Consider the following 27283-nt stretch of genomic DNA (forward strand, 5'->3'; position numbering starts at 1 on the left):
TTTTATTGGATATAGCAGCGACAGGTTCTCGGATCGCTGCGAGTTTAGACTCCAATATTTCGGCGATGTTTGTTGTTACTTTATCTATGATAAGGTTAGCCTCAACCGTACCGTCTGCCCCAGGAAATTCTCCATCTTGCTCGCCTTCTCTCTCTTGTCGTCGAGTTCTTCTCGACAACTATGTTCCCTCTGATTTTTTTTTCCTGCTGAGTGGATGACTTAACCTGAGCGGTGTAAAACAGCTGAAGTGCAGGATGCACAGGGCTTCAAACGGTCCCCTGTGAGAACTGTGATCGACCGAAAAGACCCAAGGCAAACCCACACCTGAAGAAGGCTCGAAACGTTGTGTTTTCTTTCTTCTCTTTTCAGCACGGAATAAACCTATAACTTTTTCCCATGTATTGCTGTTGCTGACTTTGTGAAAGTTTGCCAGCTAAACTAAAAGAAGTACTTGCAATATGTAGTTTTAAGAGACGTTTCCAAGCACTACCTATTGAGTTGACCGATAATGTATTGCAAAATTGTGTTATTTAACGACTCCCATGAAGGCCTATTTGTTTTGCTACATTATCAGAATTTTTCATTGTTTGCTGTTCAGTAATGTCATGTGCGTGAACCGCACCTCCAGAATGATCAGAAACTTTTATGAAGTTCTTGAAGATTTCCATTTATGACGTGCAAATAGTAATTTTCTGATATTTTGACTGATGTGAATTGCAATAAACCGCTTACTTGGTATTGTGCACGCTAATGCACAGTTTTACCATGGACTTTGTTTTGGTACGATTTAATTCTCCTGGGCATGTCTAAATGTAACTCTTCCAGACGGTTTCAAGACTTTTTTTTTAAATAAAGTTTATCAGACCGAATCCGCGTTCGCAATCTGCGCTTGACGCAAGAAAGGTGGCGATTCAATACGGTTCAAATACGATACAATTGTCTTTCTACCAACGCCTCACAATGACGCTTCACATTACAAACAGGACACGACTAAGCATAATATAGTGCGCTAATTTATGCCAAAACAGTCAGACTAGACACAACCGCAGATACGCGTGAAGGGCAGTATTTACGGGAAAATGCCAACATTCACAGTCACGGTCAAAATGTTTTCCGCGCAAAAAAATTACCTCCGAGTTTGCTGCGCGGCAGTTTAAAAAAAGGTGCGCGGCCGCGCAGCTTGGAGGGAACAGTGGTCGACAAGTGACATTACTTAACTGTAAAAAATGTTATATTCATGTTTTGTGTTAAAAGACTTTCTTTTAAGCCTGAATTGCTAAATTCGGTGAGGAGCCGGAGAGATACGCATCCTTCTCCTCTTAGGGCGTAGCCACGCCCCGGGTAGTGAGTTTGAGCTCTACGGGGGCGGGGAGGAAGGTCAAGGGTCAATGGCACAGTCCATATCTCCGGGGGGAGCGCAACGCTACAATACATTACGTAAGAATAGCATTAGAAAATTTCTAATACTTCCAGGGAGAGGATGGTTTGAACCAAGAGGGTCACATCGCTTCTTATAGTTCTGAAAATGACTCTTACAGTGCGTTCAAAAATCTAATAACTTCTGGAAGAACTGTGATTAAGAGTCAAGAAAGCACCGTTGGGTTTGCAGCGTTGCAGCACTGGGGTCCTGAGTTCCATTCCTGGGGTGCTATCTGTGTGGAGTTTGTATGTTCTCCCCTGTTTTTGCACAGGTTTCCTCTGGAGAACTACTGGTAGGTTAATTAATTGGCTTCTGGGAGAAGTGGGTGTGAGTTTAAGTCTAGTGTCCAAAGTGCTTATGAGTTTCGTGTTCTCGTCTTGGGTCCACGTTTGTGCTGTGTTAATTCACTTGTATGAATTGTGCCGTAAACCACTGTTGACTGCGAACTGTTAATCTTGGTGTCCTTGTCATGTGTGTGTTATTAAGAGCAACTTTCATCTGATTGTTAGTAATAAACCTTGTGGGTTTGGGTGCTGTGTCCTTTAGGAGCTGGTTGTTTGGGTACCATTAGCCTATGGAACGTAGAGGTCCCAGTCCTCTATAACACTAGGTGGTGTAGTCGGATTGCATTTCTCCTCTCTATTCTTGAATTGCTATAGTGTAACAGCCACATTGTATTGAAGCATCGTGTTTTCTCTATGTTCCTATGTGGGTGTTTTTCATTGACACAATTGGCCTGTTTTTAATGTTGCTGGCCCATGACTGGCCTAGCTGGCACTATCTGTCAGTCATGATTTCCCCCACACACACACACCATGACACACACGTCAGCAATACCACTAACTCTGTGCTACAGCTGACCTAGGCATGGTCAGCCCACAGCAATGAAATGAGCCAGAAAAAAATAAAATAATAAATAAAAACCAAGAAGAAATTACGGAAAAGGTGATAAAATGTTTATTTCAGCAAAGCTTTTCATGCAAAAGAGCTGGATGATATTGCATCAACATTTGCTAAAGCTAAGGCCAGGAGACCTTACATTCCTACCTTACTAACTTTTTTTTCCTAGATATAACAAGAAGATATTGTTTTTGAGACAGTGCACTCAAAATGAGATGTCAAATTAGTCATTACATTCCAATTAAAATATTTGTTTTCTTTTTTTTATGGTAACCACGCTGTTTTTTCTGTATTGTTTTGGTGAATATTTAGAAAATTAAGTCATAATGCAAACTAGGGTGCATTACTGAAGGGCCACACACTGTGACATTTGGGTGCCTCATTCTTGCCCTCCACATCGTGTTGGGGGGCAATAAAGTGAGCGAATGGGGCCAAATCTCAGAGTTTTGCCCCAGGGCCCTGGAAACATGGGGCCTGTCCTTGCCTGGAGAGGGTTTTGGAAATAACTGATTTCCAAAAACATGGAACAACTGTAGCAATAAGGTACATGAGGAATGTGACACAACGGGCTGGCGTGCCAGTGCTGTACTGTGTGCAGCTATAAAAGTCGTACAGCAGCACATACCCTTGAGATCTGTCATGTGTCTATGCTGTCTTCCTGTTCCTTCTCTGACGAGCTCCAGTGGGAGGCAGTACAAACCTGTACTGAAAAAAGCTGAAACAAACTTTGAATTATTCATGGTGAGTCTCATTTCAGAATTCAACTCCATTGCCTTGTGAAACAAGCCCAGTAAGACTGTTTCTTCCCCTGCCCCTGTTAGATCATTTTAAGGGAAGGGTGTGTTGTCAGGTGCTTAAATGATAACTGTAGTGTTTGTACGCATACAGTAAATGTCAGCTAACAAGAAATGTCCTTATTTAAACTTTAGCTGCATGATAATTAAAGCAGGGGAACCATGATAGAGAATTTAAAGAGGAAGTAGATATATTTTAAAAGTTTTGAAGCATCTGAGCTTGGAACTGTATTAAATATTACAAAATAATTTTGCAGGATGGGAGGTCTTGGATTAAGATTTTTGTAAGAGTGGGATATCTGAAAAATTTAAAGAATATGCAGGTCAGGCAACATAAACACTCCATCAAAACACCTACTCATGATTTTTTTTTTCTGAGAAGTTGCCTTTCTTACCATGATCGGAATAGAATATGCCCTGAAAATGCAGGTCTGGCCTGCCAATGTGGTCGTTTATATCTCGTTACCAGAGAAATATCCCAAATTGAAATTGTGTCCTCTCCATTGATTTCCTTGGGCGTAAATCTCTTCTTGATAGTACCTGTGCCTTGTCTTTTTTTATTACCCAGATGGCAGAGCCAAAATAAATCTCTCGATGACCCACTGAGCCTCTATTTAACCGTGAAAAGTATGCTTTGCAATTATGTTGACGTGCTATTTTGGTGAATAAAAATCTATCTGGGCATGAAATGTGGTGGTTGTGTCATACGTCTTTCAGATGTCATTCATTTTCGAAAGCCCAGTGTTTCTTTAGAGTGGAGCAAGGAGTGGTACCTCATGTATAAAGAACCATATATTGGGAAGTAATAGGAGCTGACTGCTCCTTTTTTCCGTAGAAATGCTTTTACCAACGTTGGGACTAGAGTGGTGGCAGTGGCTGGCTGAACGGGCTCTCGCTGTGATCTGGAAGGAACACGTGATAGGTCTGACAGCGCGTCTGCTGTCCTGTTGTGATGAAAATGAGGAGGTTTTTTCAGGAGGTTTTAAGCGAAATAGAGCAGTTCTAAACAGTGAAAAAACCACAACAAAATAAATATCTAGTGCACAACAGGTGCCTTAGCAGAGCTTGACATTTGCAGGGTTGTCTTGGCAGTCCTCCTAATCCGTCCACACGGATGGACGCCCCTTGGACAGACCTCCTTAGGGCCTTTGGAGTTGACGGTGAGCGAATACTAGAGAGGTGCCCGCTGTCGGAAGCTGGATACCAAGACTCCTGCATTCCTCAGTCTGCCAGGGAGCCAGGACTCCTGCCGCCTGGGACACAGCCTTTATTTCTGTAAGGAAGCAGCCTTCACTCCATCTTGCACAAGTTAATACTCCTACGTCCTGCCCAGACGTAAGCATGTCTGTGTCCCCAGATGGTACAGTATGTCCATGGCCTGGATGTACAGCCACTGCAATGTTTTAAAACATTTCTGTGATTTATTGATTGATTTTGATTATTGTCTGTTATTTACCATGGGATTTTTAAAACTGTATTAACTTGTGCAAGATGGAGTATGTTTTGTTTGATACGATATTGGTCAGTTCATCAGTGGTTTGATAGGACATTAGCCAACTCAAAGCTGGTTTGATATGATATTGGCCAACTCATTACTGGTTTGATACAACCTTCACCAACTCATTACTGGTTTAATACAACATTCACCAACTCAACACTGTTCTGATGTGACATTGGCAAACTCTTCTCTGGTTTAATATGACCTTGGCCAACATATTACTGGTTTGATAGGATAGTTGCCAACCTTTTATAGTTTTGGTTTGGCATTGGCCAAATAATATGACATTGGCCAACTCAGCGCCAGCTTGATATCACATTGACTAACTCTTGGTTTGATGTGACATGGGCCTGCTTATCGCTGGTTTGATACAATATTGGCCAACCCAATGCTGGTTTCATATGACATTGGCCAACTGCTGCAGTGCACGATTGGCACAACCCTGCCAAAGCTGGATGCTTAATTGAGCCTGGGCTACTTCAGCTTGCCATGCAAAAGTACAGCTCCTGCATCCTGTCGGGCGCCTGCAGGTTTGCTGGTTCATCAGTGTTCAGCAAGACCTGTTGCTTCTCCAAAAACCACCAGCTGTCTTGTAATTCACGTTTGAGCTTGGTATAAAGGACAGATGTTGTGCCGTTAAGCTGAGTTGATTAAGAATTTGCAGTACCAGATGGATGAAGGGAAAATAGAAAGTCACAGTCAAATAAGAAAATGCCTCAAAAAATACTTTTTTGCTGTTTAGAAAAAAAAACAGTGTTGGTAGTTATGTCCTCGGTATATAGCATAAAGAAATAGTTTCCTGAACTTTCTGAACATACGTGAACATTTTATCACTGACTGCATGTTTTTTAGGTAGAAAGAAGAAAGCTACATCAAAAAAAAATCAAGGTCTAACATTTGGTGAGTAATTCACAACAGGTCGTAAAGTTGAAGTTTAGATTTAATCCAGACCTTTGTCCAATAATAGTTAAACACACGATACTGTACTCTTGTATAAGAATATATGAACTTACAACTGTCAATCAAGCTGGAGTTTTGACAGATATCTTTCTTAGAGATATAATTTCACGACTGACACACTCTTGTTTTCCTTCTCATTCCAGTTGTACCCAAGACTTTATCTGATCAAAAAGAATAAAGATGCTCCGCGTTCCTCTCACGGTGAACAGAGACTGGATAAGGCCTCGGAATGATGTCAGTGATGAAGCAGCTCCCCAGTGGTGATGACAGCTAACCGAGTCTGTGAAAAGCCTGTACCATTTTTTCCCCGTTGTCATCCACATGGAACAGAAAGACTGGAGCTGACATGCAAGTTAGCACTGCATAGGTTCAAACACCCTTTCTTTGGCTGTTTTCCCAGCACATTTCTAGTTTCCATGTGTTAGTATTTACATGCCAGTGTGGTGGACATTGTGTCTGAGGTAGCCATGCCTGAAGCACAGTGGTGTAAAAATGATGTAATAAAGCTGTGATCTATAAATATCCCACATCCCTCATCGTTTAATTACTTAATGCTCTCGTTTAAAATGTTTTTAAAGCATCACCGGTGCTTCACAATTTTAAGAGCGTGATTCTGCTAATTGATTTCACGACTCTTTAACCGGAGGGCAGATATACAGTATATTGTAACAGCGTGTCAGCTGGCGATGAGCTGGGAGCTCACCGCTGCTCAACGCTGAGGCCCTGATGGGTGGCCAGCTACGAGCTCAGCTGTCCCACTGAAATGTCCCGTCTAAACTCACTTCTGAGCGCGATTCTCTTTGGCGAGAAAAACCTCTCTTGGACCCAGTGAAACCGGCTGCCTGGCAGGAGGCAGACACGTGTGCTGTGTGCGGGTGTGGTCGCTGGAGAGGCTGTCTGTGCGAGAGCCGGGGAAAAGCGGCTGTTTTGAACTGCAGAGGGTAAGGGCTGCAGCCGCTGGTGAAGGGGCATGGGCGAGCGTGTTAATCTTAAGCAGCAGACATGTGGTCGGCTGTAGGTGCTGCTGAGGTGTTGGAAGGCAGGAACCGAGTCAGGGCTCTGTGGCTGCAGTCACCAGAGGAGTAGCGGGGCTGAGCAGGGGGGGGGTGCTGGGAACGCGCGTGGCGCGTTTTTGTGAAGAGGCGACCAGTGAGAAAGAACGCACGCCTTCCATATTATAAGTGAACACAACATCTGGATTTCCCATCTTGCTCTTGAAATTCCCGTGTAAATTGGTTCCACTTCCACTTCTGTGGCTAAATGTTTTAGAGGCCATACTGTACAACGTGCCCACTTGCAATCATGAAAGAAACAAGAGGGGGGAATGCTGTAGGCCAATGCAAAGAAAATAGGTTAGATCCTATGTAGAAATGGCATTACAAAGAAATATTATTGCCTTATTAAGGTACTTTTAAAAGCCCAATTTTTCACATACTGGAAATTTAAATGTTCTTTTCTTGAATATATCATCTGAAACAATGATGTTTAACACTAATTAGGCATGCTTGCATTCACAATTATACTTACTGAGTTTTGGAAATAACAGTAGTCATTTGGTTACTTACTGTATATTAACAGCATAATATACACTGGTCTAAAGTGAGTTTTCAAAGAGCCTGTGATTTAACTGTGGAATTTTTCCCCCCTCCTTCCTAAGATTTCATATCTGCTGCTTTCTGCCTCCAAATGACAGATTCATACAGTACAGCATGACTAAGCTCAGGACTTTAATCCGTGAACAATTAGGATTAATCATTTAACGACAAAAGGTATCTGGCCACAGGCGCCAGATGAAATTGGCTTGACGCTCTAAATGGGCTCTTTTGTATGTGCCCCAAGATGAATGACTTGTTAGATGAATGATTTATGAGACAAGGTGCAGTTAAATCAAAGAAGTCTCTCCAAAAGTGTCAACGTGACAACGGTAAAGACAAAGTTAATGACTGGGGGATTGCTGATTTCAATAACTGATCTCCAAAACATGGTAGAAAGCAAAGAAAAAATTATTTGATGACAGTGGCCTGCGTGTGTTACAGATCCTGAGAGAGGTTTGTGTGCTCCCGATGTTTTCCTGTGTCGTGCCTCTCGGATTCTGCTCAGGGCTTCACGCCTATGGGATACCAAGGGACACTGTGCGGCCCTCCCATCCAGTGGCTGATCTGATTGTTATACAGTCACCACAAGGAGCTTGCTCTGTTCTCTTCTCTGTTGCAATTTCTTCTCCAAAATCAGTCCACTCCTGGCTGCCTTTCTACTGTTAGACAGAATGGGATGCAGGGTGGGACAATACTTTCTTTCTCTCTAACAACCCAGCAAGGAAGCTACTGTAATAACTGTTAAACTTGCATAGAATGTAAGCATCACCAAACTGGTAATCCCAGAAGATGATTGCTCTTGACCTTTTCTACCACAGGGAGAGTTATCGTGCACCTGGTACCTGTGACAGAGCGCTTTTGTACAAATATAACCAATGTGCTTTTGAATGTATAGTAACTGGTGTGGCTTAATCACCGAGACCTCAAATGCTACTTTTCACTGACAGTTCCCAAAATTGTATCTAACTTCAGGCATGATGTCTTTTGTTAACAAGACTAACTGCAGTCAAAAGTCTATTTTACAAGATTGGGTGGACGTGATGATACTTTTAAATCGCACATGGTTAGCGCCTTACAGAAAGCTGTTCCTATGTAAACAAGATTGCCTACATTACTTTTTGCTGCTTTAAAAACTTACCAGAGTAGTCTGGTGCCTTTTTTCCCTTCAGAACTTAGTTTCCTCTATTTTTTTATGTGTGAGCATTCCCTGTTTTTTGCATTTGTATTTTGTTTTGTTTTTTAAATTAGTACAGACTTGGTAAAATACATTTCCAGTTCCTCAACAGAGGAATCTCACTCTACTCAAACACTGCTTCCTTTATGCATGAATTAAAATGTCAGTGACTCAGTGAAGCCACTTAGTCTGGTGTCTAGACTTTTTTACACCACCCAGGTCGCAGCTGTTACTCAGGAATTGCCTCAATATATCCTGTCTGCTGGCTGTGTTGTTTGTGACTTTTCTCATTTGTCCGGGGTGAACATACTCCCCCTTTGGAAAACACATAAACTGCTCTCAAGTTCAGGTGTCAAAGCCAATGCAACACGTCTCCTCAGCTACCTTGCGAGATGTTACAGCATCTCTTTATTTGCCCTCTTTAAAGTGCAGCAACAGCTGGGGATAAAAGTGTTTATGCTTGATTTTCAGGATGCAGCTGGCTAAGGGCTATACTTTCACATGGTCTGACACCAACATCAAATCTGCAAGTACTAAGTGCACAGCAGCACTGGCATGAGATTTCCTATAATGCTGTTCCTATTGAGTGCCTGTTAGATGGCATGGTCGGAGTTCAAGTTCAGTGCAAACCTTTCTTAAAAAATTAATCAGTACTCAAATCCAACTCTGCATCACCTAGATTCTACTGTCACCAAAATTAAATTAGTCCTTAATCCAATAAAGAAATCAATATGTACACATATTGATTTTTTGAAACGGTGAAATAATACGCTGATGCAACTATGACTCCTAACACTTTCGTCACTTTCCATCTCTGTAGATGGATGAGTGGTTGATACAAGGAAAAACAAAAGAGCACATTACTCAGCTTCAGATCGACAAGACAGTGACTGAGTTTGGTAAAGATAACGCAGGTACATGGACATGCATTCATTGTGTGATTTAATAATTTAGATCAAACGAAGTTTCACTGAAAAACGGTTTTTCTATACAACTCTGTAATTGTGACATGCTGAAGCACCATATTACTGTCTTCATTTCCAGCACTCCAAATCCACAATCCTGTGCTTTTTATGGATTCATAAAATCATTCATGGATAAAGAAGGTCTAACTTGCATACTTTATAGAGACAATCCAACTGCATTTACAGGTTATAATTCATTGTAATCATTATTACAAATGAAAAAAGATGTTTTACAGGATTACAAAAACATTCAGGTTAACTATCATTTTACCTTTTATCAAAGGTTGCTCATACTTACACCCAGTTCTACAAAAACTAAATACTAGTATACTAAATGACTGTACATTTCTGTGAAAGAATGTAAATGTAGCATTGTAAAAGCTGTAGACAGTATAATAGAATTTCCAAGAATCTAGTGCATACTAAACAGAACTTTGTTCAAAATGCCTTAAGCATTTGTAGCAAATATGAAGATTGATAATCTAAAGAAAAGTATCCATTTAAAGTGGAAACTCAGATCTGTTTTTACTGGAGATTAGTTAAAAGTACTGGTATAGTTAAAAGACCAGCTGGTGTCTCAGAGATCTCTTAACAACGTGAGTGAAACTCCCGAGACACACAGAAGCTGCTGAGTAAGTAGCCTACACCAATGAGCTGTTTGTGATATCCTGAGACTCTCCTGAAATTGGTCCTTCCATTTAAATGAATGTTGAAAGAAGATACTGGGGCTCCAATATAAACAGAAAGAAGAATAGTGTTTATATTGAATGTAAATGTATATTATGCACATTTCACTGTAATATTAACAATACCTATGTATCAACATTTAACAATTTAAATATTTAGTATGTTTTATTTATTCAGACATTAGAAAAAATTACAATTACTTTAAAATAGATCTATGTCTCCAGAATGTTATGGATGCCTTGTTTCTTTTGAATTATATCAACAGTATTTTGTTGTGTGGAACAATTTACTAGTTATACTGTATGCCATACTCATACAGTATGTCAATGACAGCTACAGAGTAAATGTAAAGAGTTATATAAAGTATGTACACAAAAATATGCAAAAGAATAACCAGGATAATCACCTAAAAGGATGCCTAAATTTGCTGGAACATTACAGGAAGGAATAAAATATTTAGCAGATAGTATCAGTTTAATAAAAGCAACAAACAGCTTATTTTTTCACAGTTTGAAACGTCACAACACTCATTAAAAAACAACAACATTAAAAAATGCTAAATGTTTTTCTTAATGAAATTGCTTAAAATTAGTGTCAGCTTCAACTGTAACGAACAGTTCTTTCCAGACCCTATGCGGACGACACAATCCGAAGAAGTGGGGAAACACTAGGAAAAAGTCCTGCAGGAATACGGGGCTGAAAACAGGGGGACGTGTCCAAAGTGCGCTGGTGCACGGGGGAGGTGTGGCCGAGGCAAACAATCCAGAAGTAATCCATAGAGGGAATCCAAAAACGCAAGAATAAGTCCATAGCCAGGCGGTCCATCCAAACCAGGAATTAAAACCATGAACCGGGTCGGAACCGGCGGACAGGGAACGGGACCAGGCGCTCCCAGGTCCCGGACGCGCACGGTGCGGAAACCAGATGCAGAGCCCGGCTGAACGTCAGCGCCTGGCTTTTAAGGTGGACTGGGCACAGCGGTCAGGTGCACAGAATTAAACTCAGAGTGCAAAGTGAAAGAGTCGGAGTGCCCTTAAGGAGGAGGGACTACAATCGTGACATCAACCTTGTGTCAGCATCTAACAATTGATCCTTAGTGTCTAGTCTTCATACTAGATTATTGCGTCTTTGTCACTCCATAACTCCCTGGTACTACTGATGAAATTAGCAGGTCATTTTCTAAACATTGTATTTTTTTCAGATGATTTTATTCATCCATCCATCTATTTTCTAACAATCAGGGTACACCATGGTCAGGGTGCCAGTCAATAATAGGGCAGGCACACAAACATGCACATACTCACACCAGGGCCCGGTTTTCACAGAACCTGCCAGTATGTTTTTGGACTGTGGGAGGAAACCAATGCAAACAAGAGGAGAACGTATAGAACAGATAGCACCCTGGATCTGGAATGAACCCAGGATCCCAGCACTTCGAGGTAACAAAGCTAACCACTGCTCCGCCATGCAGCTTGTTCAAAGTTATTCCTGCAACGTATGTCATTATTTTTACTGTAATTTTCTAGCAACTAATGGAGCAATAATTTTTCTACCACTAAATAATTCTGTAACAAACTAGAACTCCAGGTTAACTGTGCTTGAGCTAATTCTCTTCTTTCTAACTTACCTATATCTCATGTAATAAGCTTTTAAATATATTTCAATGTATCTGGTACATTTGTAGAAGGGATGAATTTAATAACACCTAATTTATGGCATAAGTTACCATACTAATTTGCTTCAAACATTTACATTAATAAAGCAGACGCTGCTGTAGCATTCTGAGATGCCTCACATAAATGATTTTGTAAGTACTTTTATTCTAAGACTAAATTGTGCTTTATTGCATTTGCATTAGAATATGTTATGAAAAAGCATCTACCAGTGCAAAATTTGAGCACCAATAATTTATCAGGACAAAAACCTTAACTGTAGAAACTAATCTTTATTATGTAGATGATTCAACATTTTACATTTTTCATCAAAGTATTATTTTACTTTTGTATCAGTTTTTAAAATGATCAAGACAGAAGGCAATATCGAAAAAGAAAAAAAGTAAATGCAATTTCACTAATACAAAACAGGATATTAAAAAAACAACATATACAAATATCACAAACAGGCTGTTAATAATTTATCTTGCCTTGAATTATATTTGGTACGAATAATCTCATTTTCAGCAGGGTTTTTCTGTTTTAACAGCATCTGAAAGAAAAAAGCATTAATCAATCCATCTATTTTTGTAGTTAAGCCATCTGTTGTTTGTTGTCAAAAAATGTATTACCTAAACACAAACATTGCCATATCCTAAAACTAAAGTCGGACACTGTTTGATATTTAAGTGGAGAACAGAAAATGCTCCTATCTTGAGATATAACCCTGAAAAAGGAGAGAGAAGCCTTATTTCGAAGGAGTTTGGGAGCTTTATAGTAAGGCATGTTATACCTTGGGAGACGTTCATTCATTTGTTTATTTATATTCATGTAAAAACACGTATTTTCTGCCCAGGCACCTGTGGTTTTGTGAGGCGCTATACATCACTAATGAAAAAGCAAACACTGGTTTCTGCAGTTTACTAAATAATATCTACTGCATTTGAAAACTTTTGTTATGATAAAGATTGCTCAACTCTCAAAATGGAAATACTGAAAAATACAAAATGGTAAATTGACTCGACTGTATTTTTACAAAATAATTGAACACTTCACAAAGAGTTGAACAACACACAACAGAAAGTATTCTAGTAAATGGACAAAACCAACTACATTTCCTATATTTTTACTGCATACTCTGGTATATACAGAAAGTACAACTGCACAGTATTTAAGAACAGATCAAATAAAAACTTACATCCTATGGCATTAATAGAGAACATACATAATTTACAGCTACAACATGGTAAAATAAACAGACAATAGTTTTATTGACCTTGCTATCAATTGTTAATATTATTTTAAAAGCAAGCAAGCATATTCACACATACAGAAAAGCTTTCAGTGGATTGCCAAGCTATAATAAAAAAGCAAATGACTTGAATTGAGTCTTAAATGCAGTGTAATTTCCATTAAAAGGAAAAATATGATTGATATCATAAGGTAATGGTGCAGTGGTGTAAAGAGGTGTATTACAGGCAGACTGTACTGTACAGTGTTTTTCCAACAAGAAACGCAGAAGAGGGGATGCGAGAGGCATTTCCATTAGACACCGTATTCTCATGCTCGAATACATCTCAATTTGTGTTTGAATTGTGGACGACAACGAACCTTAGCATTATGATTTTATAAAGGCAGCCATTTAAGGTAAATTGGCTACTTTTATAACTCGTATGGTGAAAAATAGAATTATTTGATATGGGCAGATAATCAGATGACTATTCCAAGTCTAATAATGTCTAATAATGATGGACTAAAAAATCAAAAACTAATAACATTCATCACGTAATATAACACGTAATGATCAATTTTTCGAATGAAAGAAAAGGTTTCATTATGTCAGGATAATTAAGCTTTATTTAAAGGCTTACCACATGGTATCAAAAGCTAAACTATTTGGATGAGCTCTGAGGATAAACCCTCCTATCCTGGGGTCTATGCACATTTCTGTTTTTTTGTTGTTTGTTTTCACCTCTAATGGAGGATGTTTTATCACGCACATGAACTACATCTGTACAATGAAAAAGAAAAGGCATAAAGGCAAGAATAATTTATATGTCTAAAACAGAAATAAAACATAAAATTATATTTAATGTTGTTTTTTTCCCCCAAAAAGCCAGAGTTCGTAAACAGGTTTAATATTATTTACAAGGAAATTTTAATGTAACAACTGGTGTTAATATATAGTATATGTTTGAAATACATTTAATTTATTTAAAAAGATGTGTATAGTGGTGAACAAATGACGGATGGGGAGTGTTTATCATATCGTAACAACAATGTTATTCTAGAGTAACTTCAGAAATATCAAGGTCAACTAAAATATTTTGAAACACAATTATGCATTAGCTTAACAGGATTGTTAAACCTTCCAATTCAATAAGAACACCTGTTAAACCAGTGTCACGTTATTTATTATATGTCCTTAAACATCAGTATACACCTTTCTCCTCTCCACACCTCAAAACAAAATAGGAGCTGGTATACAAATAAAGTCAAATACATTCTCAGAAATCTTGGTGAATTTTAATGCCAGCATAATATGTGTTTCATTATCATGGTTGTAGTGGAGAAATACAATAAATACAAGCAATAAATTAATAAAACGCAATATTTAGAGTATTTTTGAACATCAGTACTGCTAAATAAACAGGGCTGTAGGAGATTAGAATCATGTCTTGAACTATCATGAGTTTTATTATTGTCAGAAAGAAGAATAAGTTCTACAGTGATCAAACCATTGGATAGCTCAACAGGAAAAAAAAGTTTGACAGCCCACCTTCCAATATTTTCAGCCGCTCAATGGCAACTTTCTCAATCTGTGCCTGCAGCTCGGGAAACTGTTGGAGAACCTCCCTGTAGCCAGTTACCGAGAGGGAGTACAGTCTGCAGGGTGTCAGGGCTTTCACACTGGCCGTCCGCTTCCCGTCTCTGATCAGGCACAGCTCTGTTCCAGTCAAAACAGCACGCGACAAAACATCTGAGCATTTCTGACGCTTTAGACTGGATATAAAATGTATAACATTTGTAACACAAAAAATACTGCAAATCAGATAAAGATGCTGTAATTCTTTTCTTCTGAGGGACTCAATGAAAAGGTACTATGTTCTTGCTCATAGAAGGGAAAGCATTAAAACACTGAATTATGTAACCTAGAGCATCACAAGAAGTCACAGTTTTGTTATTTACACTACTCTGAAGAGAGCACTGGTGTGAAGACTGTCCTATTCCAAATCGATTGGGCTCCAGCCTTCTGTGAATCACACGTCGATTAGCACTCAGCCCAGACTTTCTTAGGAAGTACTTGTTCATAATAATATAAGAAGCATTACAAACAAGAGGAGGCCACACAGTCCATCTTAGCCCTTAGACTAATCGATCATTATCGGTATGTTACAGCAAGTAATTATTAAGAACATAATTAAACTTTTATCAGGTTTATCAACATATTTTTCAATTCAATTCAGCATATTTTACTACAAAGCAGTGGCAAAAGTAAGGGACAAGTTTCACAATGATCAGAATAAATATTATAACTAAATAATATGAATACTGTATTTCTGTTAGAATGAGTTTGGCTATTAACCCCTTCTCTCTGTTCAAATGGTAGCAGAAGACAATTATAGATACTCGTATATTTGTCTGTGATTGGCAAGAAATAATAAAAGCATCTGCATGAAAGGGGAGGACAGGTCTCATACATTACAATCTATTCCTTCTTCTGCATGAGCTCATAATCAAATTAGTCAGGCATGGTGTAGTAGTACATCCATGCAGCCCTCATCATGCAATCCTATAATAATTACTTGTGTTTCTGCCAGCTATAATTTCTGATCAACACAGATGCTTAAGTTGTCGTTGAGGATACATCTATAAAAATGTTTGAATTTCCAAACATTTTTCCGAGCACTAATTACAGATGGATAAGGGTAGTGAAACCTCTTATGGTCTGATCTGTGGTGACGTGTTAATTGGTCTAACTTCTGCACAGCTTCAAAGTTAGAAAGAAAATGGCTATGACGCATTAAAATGACATTAAGGAACTTGTTTCTCAGCATCAAGTTTGTCTGCAAATACCCACCCTACTACTATAGATGAGCCCCTCTGCTGTGCCCTGTTTCAATTATTTTAACTGAAAACGTTCCAAATCACAACAAAACAAGGGGAAAAAAATGATTTCACTCCACCCCCCAGAACAGCTCCTACACAACATCCTACCATCAGTGGCGACCCTCCCCACCCTGAGTCTCCTACAGAGAGATGCCTGAAAAGAAATGGCACATCTCTGATGAAAGTACTATACAGTAAGGATTTGACCACGTCAGCAGAGGCACTCTAATCCCTCACCATTCCCCAGTCCCCCACCAGCACCACGCTCTGCACTATGGATTCTGATAGTAAAGCACCAAATAAATAGTCAAGACAGGACAGGATCCAATTAATATCTGTGGAGGGAATGCAGGGGCTCCCAGTGCAATCTAGACATCTTCTCAGCTGCAGTGAGGCCAGCCAACCAGAACTGTGTCTGCTGCTGTGGGAGGCCAAGATTGGAGTTTAGCCATTTAGCAAGATCACGGGAGGATTGGCTGAAGCTCTGGACTCAGAATTGGAAAGGTTGTGTGAGTTCAAATCCCAGGTGGGGCGCTGCTGTTGTACCCTTAAGCAAGGTACTTCACTCAGATTCCTCCAGTAAAACGCCTAGTGTATAAAAGGGATTTAATGTAAATTGCCTGGATAAAAGCACCAGCCAAATACATAAATACTAGATGAGAGCAAGGAGTATTCTTGTTTACAATCGTGGAGAAAGAAGAGAAGACATATCTCCAAAACCTAACCACACTTGACTTAACTGGATACTCCCGCAATGTGTAGAAAGATGACAACAGATGCCCATGGACCATAGCCTCTCTACTGCACAGTCTCTGTCAATACCAAAAATGGGGAGAAAGACGAATCACAGAACTAAAAATTCTAGCAAGGAAATAAATGTACTTTTATGATTTTTATTTATGGAGACACAAGAAGAAAACTGGAAAAATGTTCAAGTCAGATATTTAAAGGTGCTGATATTATAGTTGTTAATTGGATAGCATGTTAAGAAAATTAAATCTGAAAAGCACTGCTAACAAAGTGTTTAACCAGTGGCGCAATTGGTTTTCTCCACTGCAAAATGTAATGGCAGTAATGTAGACTTGAATCGAATCACTTTTAAGTCTTGATGGGGCAATGAAAATCCACAAAAACAGTTAACAGCTGAGGTAAAAAATGAAAGACATTATCTACATATATTGTGAACAAACAGTTATATGCAACGTTGAGTATGGTTAATTAAAAATAGGCCCAGAAAAACTAGATGGATGGACAGGTTTACCTAGTTGTTCCAATGACAAGGGAAATAAGAGTGCTGGAAATGGAAACCCATTGCGTCCCTGGAAATTGCAAACTAGCATAATCACTTGCTGCCTGTGAACAACTTTACTGAAGAACTGGCAAACTTTTACCCATATTTATGAAGCTTGATCCCAAACCTATATGACCTTCAATTGATTGTATAGCTCCACTTGAGTAAAAAGCCTTCTCAGCCTCCTGCGAAGGAATGGCATAAAGGGAGATAATGTCTGCAGCTGTTATGTGTAAACATGCAGAAGATTGCAAATGTTATTGCACACAAAACACCCTTTAATCAAATTTGTCTGATAACAGTATACTAATTTGACAATATGGTCTCCAACCAGTGTACTGTATAATAGCAGTATTAACATCCTTGAAAAATGGCTGAAAAAGCTCAATGGCTTTATGCTGTAGTATGAATAATTACAAGCAAAAAAGGACCTAACTTATTTATTATCCGTTAAAAAGGAGTGAACTGTCTCCTGTGCTTCGAACAGGCATGTGGGTGCCTCCAGTATAGCCAATCCGCACGAGAAAGACTAGGTAAATAAAGAGGCTGGAGATACGTAAGACAAGAAAAGCTCTGGAATTTACAGGTTCTGCTAATAAAAACCCAAGAGCTGATCAGACACCAGGGAGCTTTTTTGCAGTCTCAAAGCTAGAAAATGGCTGGGCCTACTGTTACTTTTAGTAATAATTTAGTAGATCTATATAATTTGCACATTTTCTAATTAGTGACTTAATTTTTTTAGTAAAGGTGATTTCCAATGCAGTAGTCTCAGAAAAGGTGAGTTGTAAAGCAAGATACAGTATAGCAACGACAATGTGGTCTGCACGTTCTTATTTTACTATAATAAGAATTATGCACTTGGAAAACAAATATAGCAGAATAATCTTTAATTAAGTATTTACATTTCAGAGATTTCAGGGGTAATTAAAAGATCCATGGTTATAAGCAAGAAACTTAGATTTGTGATAGAACTGTTCCATGGGATTAAAATGATATATGAAGACTTTGGTACAATTAGTACAGGTGTCAGAAACTGCCTAGAGAATGGACATATAGATGATAGGTCTAAACTGAAGGAGATTTAGACCTATCACTTACTGTATATACCCAGTCTCCAGGCAGTTTCTGCACACTTGTACCAATTATGATTTACCTGTATGATTCATGACAGTGTTAATTTCAACACACAGAATTGCATCAGACATAGGAAATTACAGAAGAGATCAAGCCAAAAGATTAAAAGATGGGTCAAATGTCAAAGACGTATTAACTAAAACAAAAAATAACTGAAATGGTAGTTTTCAAATACAGATGCACCCATCTAAAATGCACATCAAAACCTGCGTCAGTGGTAAGCAAACTGCAGCATACTGCAGTCTGTTCCAGCATATTGAATTTAGTGCTTCACAGCTCAAAGAAGATCGACAGTTGGCACTTGTGCTGTGTTAGATATTAGTGTGTTGTTTTTAATTTGGTGACGTGAGCTGAATACATAGACAAAAAGACTACATTTCCCAATGTACTGTACCATACATATTGTAACGCTTACGGCCGACAGGCACTGTGTAAGAGCCGGCGTACCAGAGCGGGTGACGTCACCGCCCTTCCCTGTGATAGCAGGACCACAGCTACTGGGCTGTGGAGAGATCTCTCTTTAGCTCACGGGGCTAGGTCGCTGCAGAGAGACGCGGAAGTCCCCGGTTCGAGCCTCCAGTTGGGATGGGGCCGACCAGATGCGGCAAGGGCGCCCGCCTGAGCCCCCGTTGCGTTACAATATTAAAGAATTCTGTAAAGTAATACCCACAGATATCAACTGTGTAACGTACATCAATTACAGTTCAGTATTAGCATCATTCTTGCAGACTGCCTTCATCTGGATGACATTACTAACATCATTGTTTAGCAAACAATCATTAAAATGTTATTACAATATTTAAATATATTAATCTAAATGTAGTGGAGACCTGTATACATATCAACTTAAGCTACGCAAACTGTCAAATCACTACTCAAAACTTTTATTTTTTTTATTTTATTTTCAGTTTATTTGCTTTAAATATGATATGTTTTTAAAGCCACTATGTATATTTTATATGATCAAGTCTAAAATAAAATTATGTTTTCTAATTACTGTTTATACAGTTACTAATAATTCTGTATAATCTATGTAAAAAATAAACAGTAATTTCGTTAGTGTTATACAGTGTTATAGTGTTATAGTGTGACATACTGTACGGTATCTCTTACAGTTCTAATTTGTGGTAGCAATGTGGCTTCAACATCCTGTCTCAACAGTGTAATTAATTAAACTGTTTAATGAAAGCAATAATGGGCTAATAAACATTTAATCCTGTAAAGATTTTTGTTTGACAACCACACACAGCTCTGGTACTTTAAGGATTCACTGCACCACCTGGCAGTTTTGTAGAGTACTGCAGTCCTACATCCAATTATTAAAAAATAAAAATGCCCTGACGAAATGCTGTCCGGGATACCACAGTACATACACCTTGTGCGTTTTAGATGGCCGTAGGCTAATTTCCAAGCAAATCTACAAGCAACCTGTTATTTCAAACGAGACTACTGTGTCATGGCAACAACAGACATTTTTCCCTTCACAGCAACTCTAAACAGCACGGATGTTTGGTAGTAGAATTTAGCCTGCATATGTTCTAAGACAAAACATAAACATTAGTCATGGGTATCAGTGACTAAATCCTGTGCCAGCGATGAATAATGTCCTGAATGAATAAAGTAGACACAGCAGCTGCTAAGGACGAACAAAGAGACAAAACAATAGCAACAGAAATGAAAACCTTAATCTTTATAATAATCAAGGCACCACTGTCCCACATCCCATCACTACCACCACGATCCCAGCTTCAGAAAAAAACACCAAAGGGACAGAGGGGATCAGAACTGGGAACTCCCCTACTCTTGTCAAATCCATGACACTCATAGCACCATTACAGAAAGCAACAAAAAAGAGTTACATACAGTACATACAAAGTAACTGCTAGTTATATTAGCATTCTTCTGAAATAGTGGAAAACAATTCTGGGTGCCTAAAACATACTGAAAAGTATGTGTTTTAAAAACCATATTTAAAATGCAACAGATAAAATGTAAGGTCAGGTGAATGAAACAATAAAAGTAGAGTTGCAGTTAATGAGATCTCAGTCACCTATGGGAATGACCATTTTACAAAAAACCTAAGGTGAGAATTTTAACAGGACGTGGTACCAAAAAAGGAAAACACCTTGGTATGATCTTACCCACATACACATTTATAACAAAGGAATGCCACAGAGAGTGGTTCTAATAAAGTAAGCAATTCAGATCTAATGAATTACTTTCCTGTGATGTGCTGTTCACATGCATCAAGCACTTTAAAACAAAAAAGACTTTACAAGTCTCTCTCAGTGATTTCTCTCCTAATGAAAATACTTCAGGAGAATCAATTTCTTGATTCTCCCGAAGAGTACTTCAGGAAAGTCTAATTCTTTTAGCTTCATCTAACTGGAGAAGAAGCAGGTGAAGACCCTGTATTCATTCAAGTTCCTAGCACATTCAACGGTATACCAACAGAATTATAATAACAAAGGATGGGACAACAAAAAAGACATAGGGTAACAGACAGCATGTCTACATTGGGCTTTTGATCTCCACCACTGTACATCTACTGTATAAATAATACCCGAACATTCTTCACTTTTTTTAATTAGACTTTAATAAAAATCCAATTATTATTAAGTGAGATATAGAGTATTTCCTTTATCTGTAATGATTCTTTACAGTGCATTAAAACATAATGCATATATGACAGTATTTTAATATCTATGCATCATATGCTGCAGAAGCGAGACGACTTTGCAAGCATATAGGGGAAGTAAAATATTTCACCAAAATAAAGTCAACTGAATTCAGCTAACTTCAGACATTTTTATTAAAATACTTTTTTAATATTTCATACAATTACTAGGGAAGAGGTCAACATAACTTTGGCTGGTTTTAAAAGTATGTGATAACCTTAATGAATGCACCAATTTAATTATTAGTTTTTAATACTGACGTTTTTAATTAAGAAGCTTAATTGGTTAGCCAGTGCAATACCATGCTTTTCAGTGTACAATAATTAATTCATATCAAATGATCATTAATGAATGTTACGGTTTTTAATTGCTGTCCCAAGTTTTTTAATTGCTGCACTCTCTGTATTCACTTCATGAGAGCAGACAGTAGCGACAGGATAATATTGAAGTTCCTTCTTATGTTATTCACCAAAATAAAGATAATGTATTATCACAGTAGAAATCACAATGTAAAAACAATTTAAGAATATTTAGAACATTTAATTTAATTTTGCTCCTTCATTAGGTTTAGTAAAAAATGCTCATAAGAGACTGAAAGATTACTTTGGTACACCAGACTACTGTAAGTAAAATCTTAGTATTCAATACAAAATTAGTCTCAGAACAGCTTTGAATTGTTTAAATGATGAAAGGAAATTTTATCTGACAAATATTTCTAAGTGAAGTAAACCCTGTTTTACTTCATAAATAAGTTGTAAGATTCTACAGTACCTTTGTCTAAAACAGTAATCATTTTAAACAAAGAAGAAATGCCTAAGTGACAATGCTTAAAAAACATTCCAATTTTTGTTTTTCACTTCCGAGATTGAAGTTTTTTTTACTTTCAAAAGACGGTATTCTTTCATGAGCTTTATTTAAATTGTAAATAAAATTTAAATATCAGGTATTGTAAGTAATTAGGTTGCAAAATGAAGAATCTTTCAAACTGCTAGGCCAATCAGTATTTCAGACAGTGAAGTTTCCAGATGCTACATAATTAGCTGTATTCTAAAGTGATATACAAATTACTGGAAACATGGAATTCTAAAGTACTGTGATTCTTTAACACTTTATAATTAATTAGTTGAATTTTTTACCTATTGTCTTGTGATGGATAAAAAAGCATGGGATTCCAAGGGTAGTTCCTGAATAAAAACACATAATATATAGCTCCCTCCAAAAGTATTAGGAAAGCAAAGTCAATCTGTTTTTTAATTTATAGTCAGGAAATGTGTATTTGTAATCATGAATTTAATGTGAATGATAAGTACAGTGCAATATACAATTAATTTAGGGTAATTCCATGCATAAATATGATCATAAAATAACAAAAACATCTTCTGTGTTTAATCTAGTTATTTAAATTGACCGTATTGGTAAACATTCACTTCAAGTACATTTCAGAGTGTAAACGGTTATGGTTGCAAATGCTTTATAGCAATAACTGCATGAAGTCTGTGTGACCCATTGAAGTCAACAAACTCTTGCATTATCATTTGAGACACTTTGCTAAGTCTTTGATGCAGCTTTGAGTGCTTGCCTATTCTAAGGGTGTTATGACTTCAACTTTCTCTTCAGAATGCAAAATACTTCTCAGTCAGATTTAAATCTGGAGTTTGACTTGGCTGTGACAATTCCAAAGTTGGCTACGAATGCCCAGGCCAGATCATGATTCTCAGATGAGATGGTGATCTTTGGAGCATTTTTAATTCTTTTCTTTCTCCAGACGTGATCTTTTCTACCACTTTTGTAAAGTTTAATCTCGTGTCCATAAAGCTACAGTATGTCCCAAAAATGAATCCAATTCCAGTTCAACAATGTTCTGGGTTTATGTTTTCTTAACACATGGAAATTTATTTGGTAATTTAAGAGTGGTGTTGTGTATGTTTGAGTTTGTTTTAAGTTTTTATACTAATCATTCTCAATGCTTGCATATGTATGCATATATCTACTTTAAATATAGAATTGTTTACATACATACTTAATACATACTATTAAGGTATGATTTAACTATTTTTACACAGTCTAAAAAATATTTCAATTAATATTACATAAGCACCTATTGCTTGTTCTAAGATTTTCTTTTTTATAAAATACCTATCTATTGTATACAGTTTAAGGTAATATGAGCCTGCACCCTCAGTCTCACCCTTCACCTGCTTATCTGAATCCTTCACTACTACTACCTACTATTACTACTGCCAATCAATTAAATTATCAAGAGTCCCAATAACATAAGTACTGTAAGTCTAATTAACTGCGTTATTGCTATTGTATACTTTTAAACAGGCTGAGTTGTTTTATAAGTAACGGAGCCTTTAATGAACAGAATGTTTTGATAAATCAACTGTAAAAGACTTTTAAATATATAATTAGAAAAGACATTATTTAATACGTAAAATAATTAGGTTAATTGTTAAATTGACAACCCAGGCTGGAACAAAAACTAGAAAACGCTATGTCCTCCAAGAACTGACTTTGAGACTCCTTTCTTACAGCTTTTCCAGATATTGGGCAAACAAAACTGAAGTGAATTCAAAAGGAAAATTACATTTTAATACCATTTCCTTTAAATCAAAAGTATTTTTCCATGATGTTGTTATATACCTCTCATGTACCTCTCACCATTACCCAAAGATGTGATAAAATACCAGTAACTTAAGACAAGATTACAATTTCTATTCAACCTACTTTATAGTATGATGCCACTAGAACTACATGATCCTTTGCCCTACACTAAAACATTTATTTTAAAATCTTGTCAGTTTCATACTACTTGTAAGGACATATCACATGTAGTACATACCTAGGCATTTACACAAGGGCATACCATTGCAGCCCTATGTCTTTGACCTTCAGAAGGGACTGTGGTAATGTTTTAATAAGACTAACTGCAACAGTACCAAACTCGAGGCAGGATGTCTGCAGCCAGCTCTGATGATTAATTTTCTTCTATATGGATGGAATTAATTTGGAGACTATCTGTAAAAGGAGGCTGTCAGAGTACACTTCCATGAGCTCGTCCTTCCCCCGGTCCTCGTTTTGCTGCATTTAAAATGGAGCTGAACTGTAGAGCTGCACAGCAGACAGCGGAACCTGCCTTTGATAAATATACAACATGCAAATGAATGTAGGATGCAGATTTCAAACCAAACACAGCCCTTATTAGCAAACAATCAAGCTTCAGAATGTATGATAGGTAAAAACTTTTTTTGTGCAAAATGTCAATTTTGAAGAATCTTTAAATATATATTTTGCTTCACTGAGAAAAGAAAGAAATAATACATCAAAATGGAGAAGCTGGAAAAAACTGATGAGCTTTCAGATTGCCCTCTTTTGCATGCAAATCATATCAGAATTTCTCATTAGCATAAATGCATGAGCAACTCTAAATGCTTTTAATTTCCAATCTCAGCCAGCAGAGGAGTAATTTGTCACTGTCAGGGTGAAAATCTAAAAGGAAAAAATGGAGCAAAGGACTCCACACTAAATTGGAATCATAGAAAAATTTCTGATTTGCTAATTGACTGATGCGTAGTTCAATCAGCTGCCTTGAAGGTGTAAATAATTCAATGTAGATTCAGAAATAAAAGCATAATGTGGGAATGCAAAGGCACATTAAAACACAGTGCTGCAAGACATACAGTACCTTGAGCAGGCATTGCCTGATCAAACCAATAACTGAAGCCTTGTGTGTATGTTTTTTAGCAGCACAAAAAAACAAACACTGCAAAATGAAAATGTAAGGCTTGATTTTCTGAAACTATTTTCATATACAGGCAGTAAACTTCAATAACGGTAAAGACTATATGGTCAAAACAGAAAAACTAAATGAGATGCTCTGACACAACACATCAAGTTATACGATTAAGAATCCTAATGCATACAGAATCGTGGACAGATCCCAATCCACGGCTGGCTGCGATCCAAAACGAGCCGTGAATCCAGAAGCGCTTCAGAAGGATGATCAAGGTGTTTCCCAGTTTTCCTTTTCAAAGTGGGACTCAGCCTCTATGGGCTGTCACTCATTCCACCTTGACAGAACAAAGGTGTCTTTGACAGACAACCCTGCACTGCGGATCAGCATATTTTGAGCATGCATATACATGAATGCAGTTAAGGCAATCATTTACTTCAGGTAATTGCATGTGTGCATGAACAGGCAAAAAAGGATAAACATATCACTTAAAACTACAGGTTATTATCTAGAAAATGCCTTTTTATAGCAAGTGCAGTGATGTTTTATTGAGCAGACATGACATAAATAAATGCATTGTTTTGATTAATAATGGCCAACAACAAGTCCTATCAGCAGGGGTCTACTACGGAAAGCAGTGTTAGCTGCATCTCATATGTTGCACTGGGCTGCAGACAGTGTGTTATGGGACAAGTACAGTATCTGTTCCTTTCATTTTGTACAACCTAGACAAGCATGTGCCAATCAAATAGTGTCTGAACACATTACAATGTTGGTACTCCAATTCATCCGAACAAATGTTCAACAGACCCCAAGTGTGACAAGTAAATGTTTTGATTATTACCTGTTTCATTAGATTTTCTGGAGCATGTTCATGGTTTTTATGTATTTTAAATGGATTAAAATATTGGATTAAAACCAGGACAAAATCACACAAAACTGGAACATATGAATCATTTTTTCAAAGAAAAAGGGTTGGAAACATGCATCCATTTGACCAAAATGGAGAATCATTTGTTAAATGACAATCATACTAGCATGGGCAGAACGAGACCTCTACACATTTCCAAATGACATTAACTGTACTCCCTTCTTATTCATAGTGCAAGCACTAGTGGAGACAGAATATGGCTTTCAGACACAACACTTCAGACTTAGAGGTCCCTAGCAAGCTGCAGAGATGTAATTAATTTTGTATACAATAGGGGAAGATAAAGGATTTCACTGGGCTCAATGCTATGCAGCGAGTTTAGGATACACTCTTTGACACAAACCTGCACAACACCAGTGGTGCTTGGTCAAATGAACATTTTGATTTGGGGAATTCCCACTACAGTCGGTAATGGCATATCATGGACCTGAATTAGTATTTCTGAACCACAGGTCTCAACCTGTGTCCCCAAACTAACAACTTCAATAAATAAGCCACTCAGAAGTCCCCAAAAACACAAATCCAAAGGAGATTCCCGATTAATTCAGTATGATGGCATTAAAGAGCTTATCCTATTATGTTTTCATTTTTCAAACTTACTAAATTTTACATGATTTTTATAAATGAGAAAAGAACACAAAGATGAGTTCTCAAACTGGAGGGCACTGCATTTTCTGGTTTGTTTCATCCAGGCTCTTTGTTCCATAAATTGTTTTAATTATTTAATTACTTAATTGCAATAGGGCAACTCTAACCAGGCTCTAATGGTTTTATATGTAACTAACTTTAATGACATAAATGCTTTGAGTATGTAGAAGACTTTAAGATAAATCTTATATTATTGTAAATAAGAAATAATTAAGAATTAATAATTAGGTTAAATGTTTAATTGTCAACTCAGGTTGGAATTACAAAGTAGACAATTATATATATATATTAGATATTGTTTATTATATATGAATTTTAAAGGGCCTTGTAAAAATGTTCACCCCCTTCAAATGATGTTCCATTTGTTGAATTACAAATTATGTATGCTTATTTTAATGTAAATCTTTTTAATTTTAGTGAAACTTGAATGCTCAAAATGAAACACTTTTATGGGTGAAAGCAGCTAAATGTCAGATCTGGTATATTAATCACCTGGAATATTCATTGAATACGATTTCTATCATCCATATAACCTTTAGAATACTTTTAGAATAATACATTGTCACAAAACGTTTTTACTGTACATTTCATGTAACATTTTTGTGTGCAAAAAAGTGCAAAAAATTACCCCCAATATTCAAAAAAGTAATCCTAAGATAAACTATAAACTGTGAACACTCTATTACATGTTAGACAGGCCATTCTTTCTTAATTTGTAGTGCCACTGTATGTTGCTTTAGGATTTAAAATATCTGCATTATATAGGCAATATTTATTTATTTATTTAAAATAATTAAATGCAAAGTATTAAGTACAAAAATGCATTAGAGTGGCATAAAGACAAGTCAATTCAACAAGCATTTGCAGAAATAAAATTTAAAATGCCTTTGTTTTCCAGAGCTATAAAATCATGCATTCATGTATGTTTTTAGTTTGTCTTAATATATAGCTCTTCTCTGGCTTTCAAAAAGGAAACACTCTGCTATATTAGCCTTAATCATAGTCTTAAGGTATTTAATAAAAATAGATGAAAGTATCAAATTCACTTGCTATGGTAGACCTGGTATGATTTTAATGTACTGTATTTCAATCAGAACATACATACCACAC

General features: G+C 37.3%; 1 protein-coding gene across 1 annotated transcript in view; it reads right to left on the reverse strand.

Annotated features, from left to right (window-relative positions):
• Nucleotides 1-11918: 11918 nt before the first annotated feature.
• LOC148675349 (potassium/sodium hyperpolarization-activated cyclic nucleotide-gated channel 1-like) overlaps nt 11919-27283 on the reverse strand; it is a 33581-nt gene continuing 18216 nt past the window's right edge. Inside the window, exons 10-11 of the mRNA XM_088626595.1 lie at nt 14425-14592; nt 11919-12198 (exon numbers count right to left, since the gene is read on the reverse strand). Coding sequence (XP_088482721.1) covers nt 12170-12198; nt 14425-14592 — 197 coding nt within the window. The 3' untranslated portion in view covers nt 11919-12169. The remainder of the gene's footprint in view (nt 12199-14424; nt 14593-27283) is intronic.

This window comes from Lepisosteus platostomus, chromosome 3, assembly GCF_059453375.1.
Source record: "Lepisosteus platostomus isolate fLepPlt1 chromosome 3, fLepPlt1.hap1, whole genome shotgun sequence".
In the NCBI taxonomy this organism is placed as follows: Eukaryota; Metazoa; Chordata; class Actinopteri; order Semionotiformes; family Lepisosteidae; genus Lepisosteus; species Lepisosteus platostomus.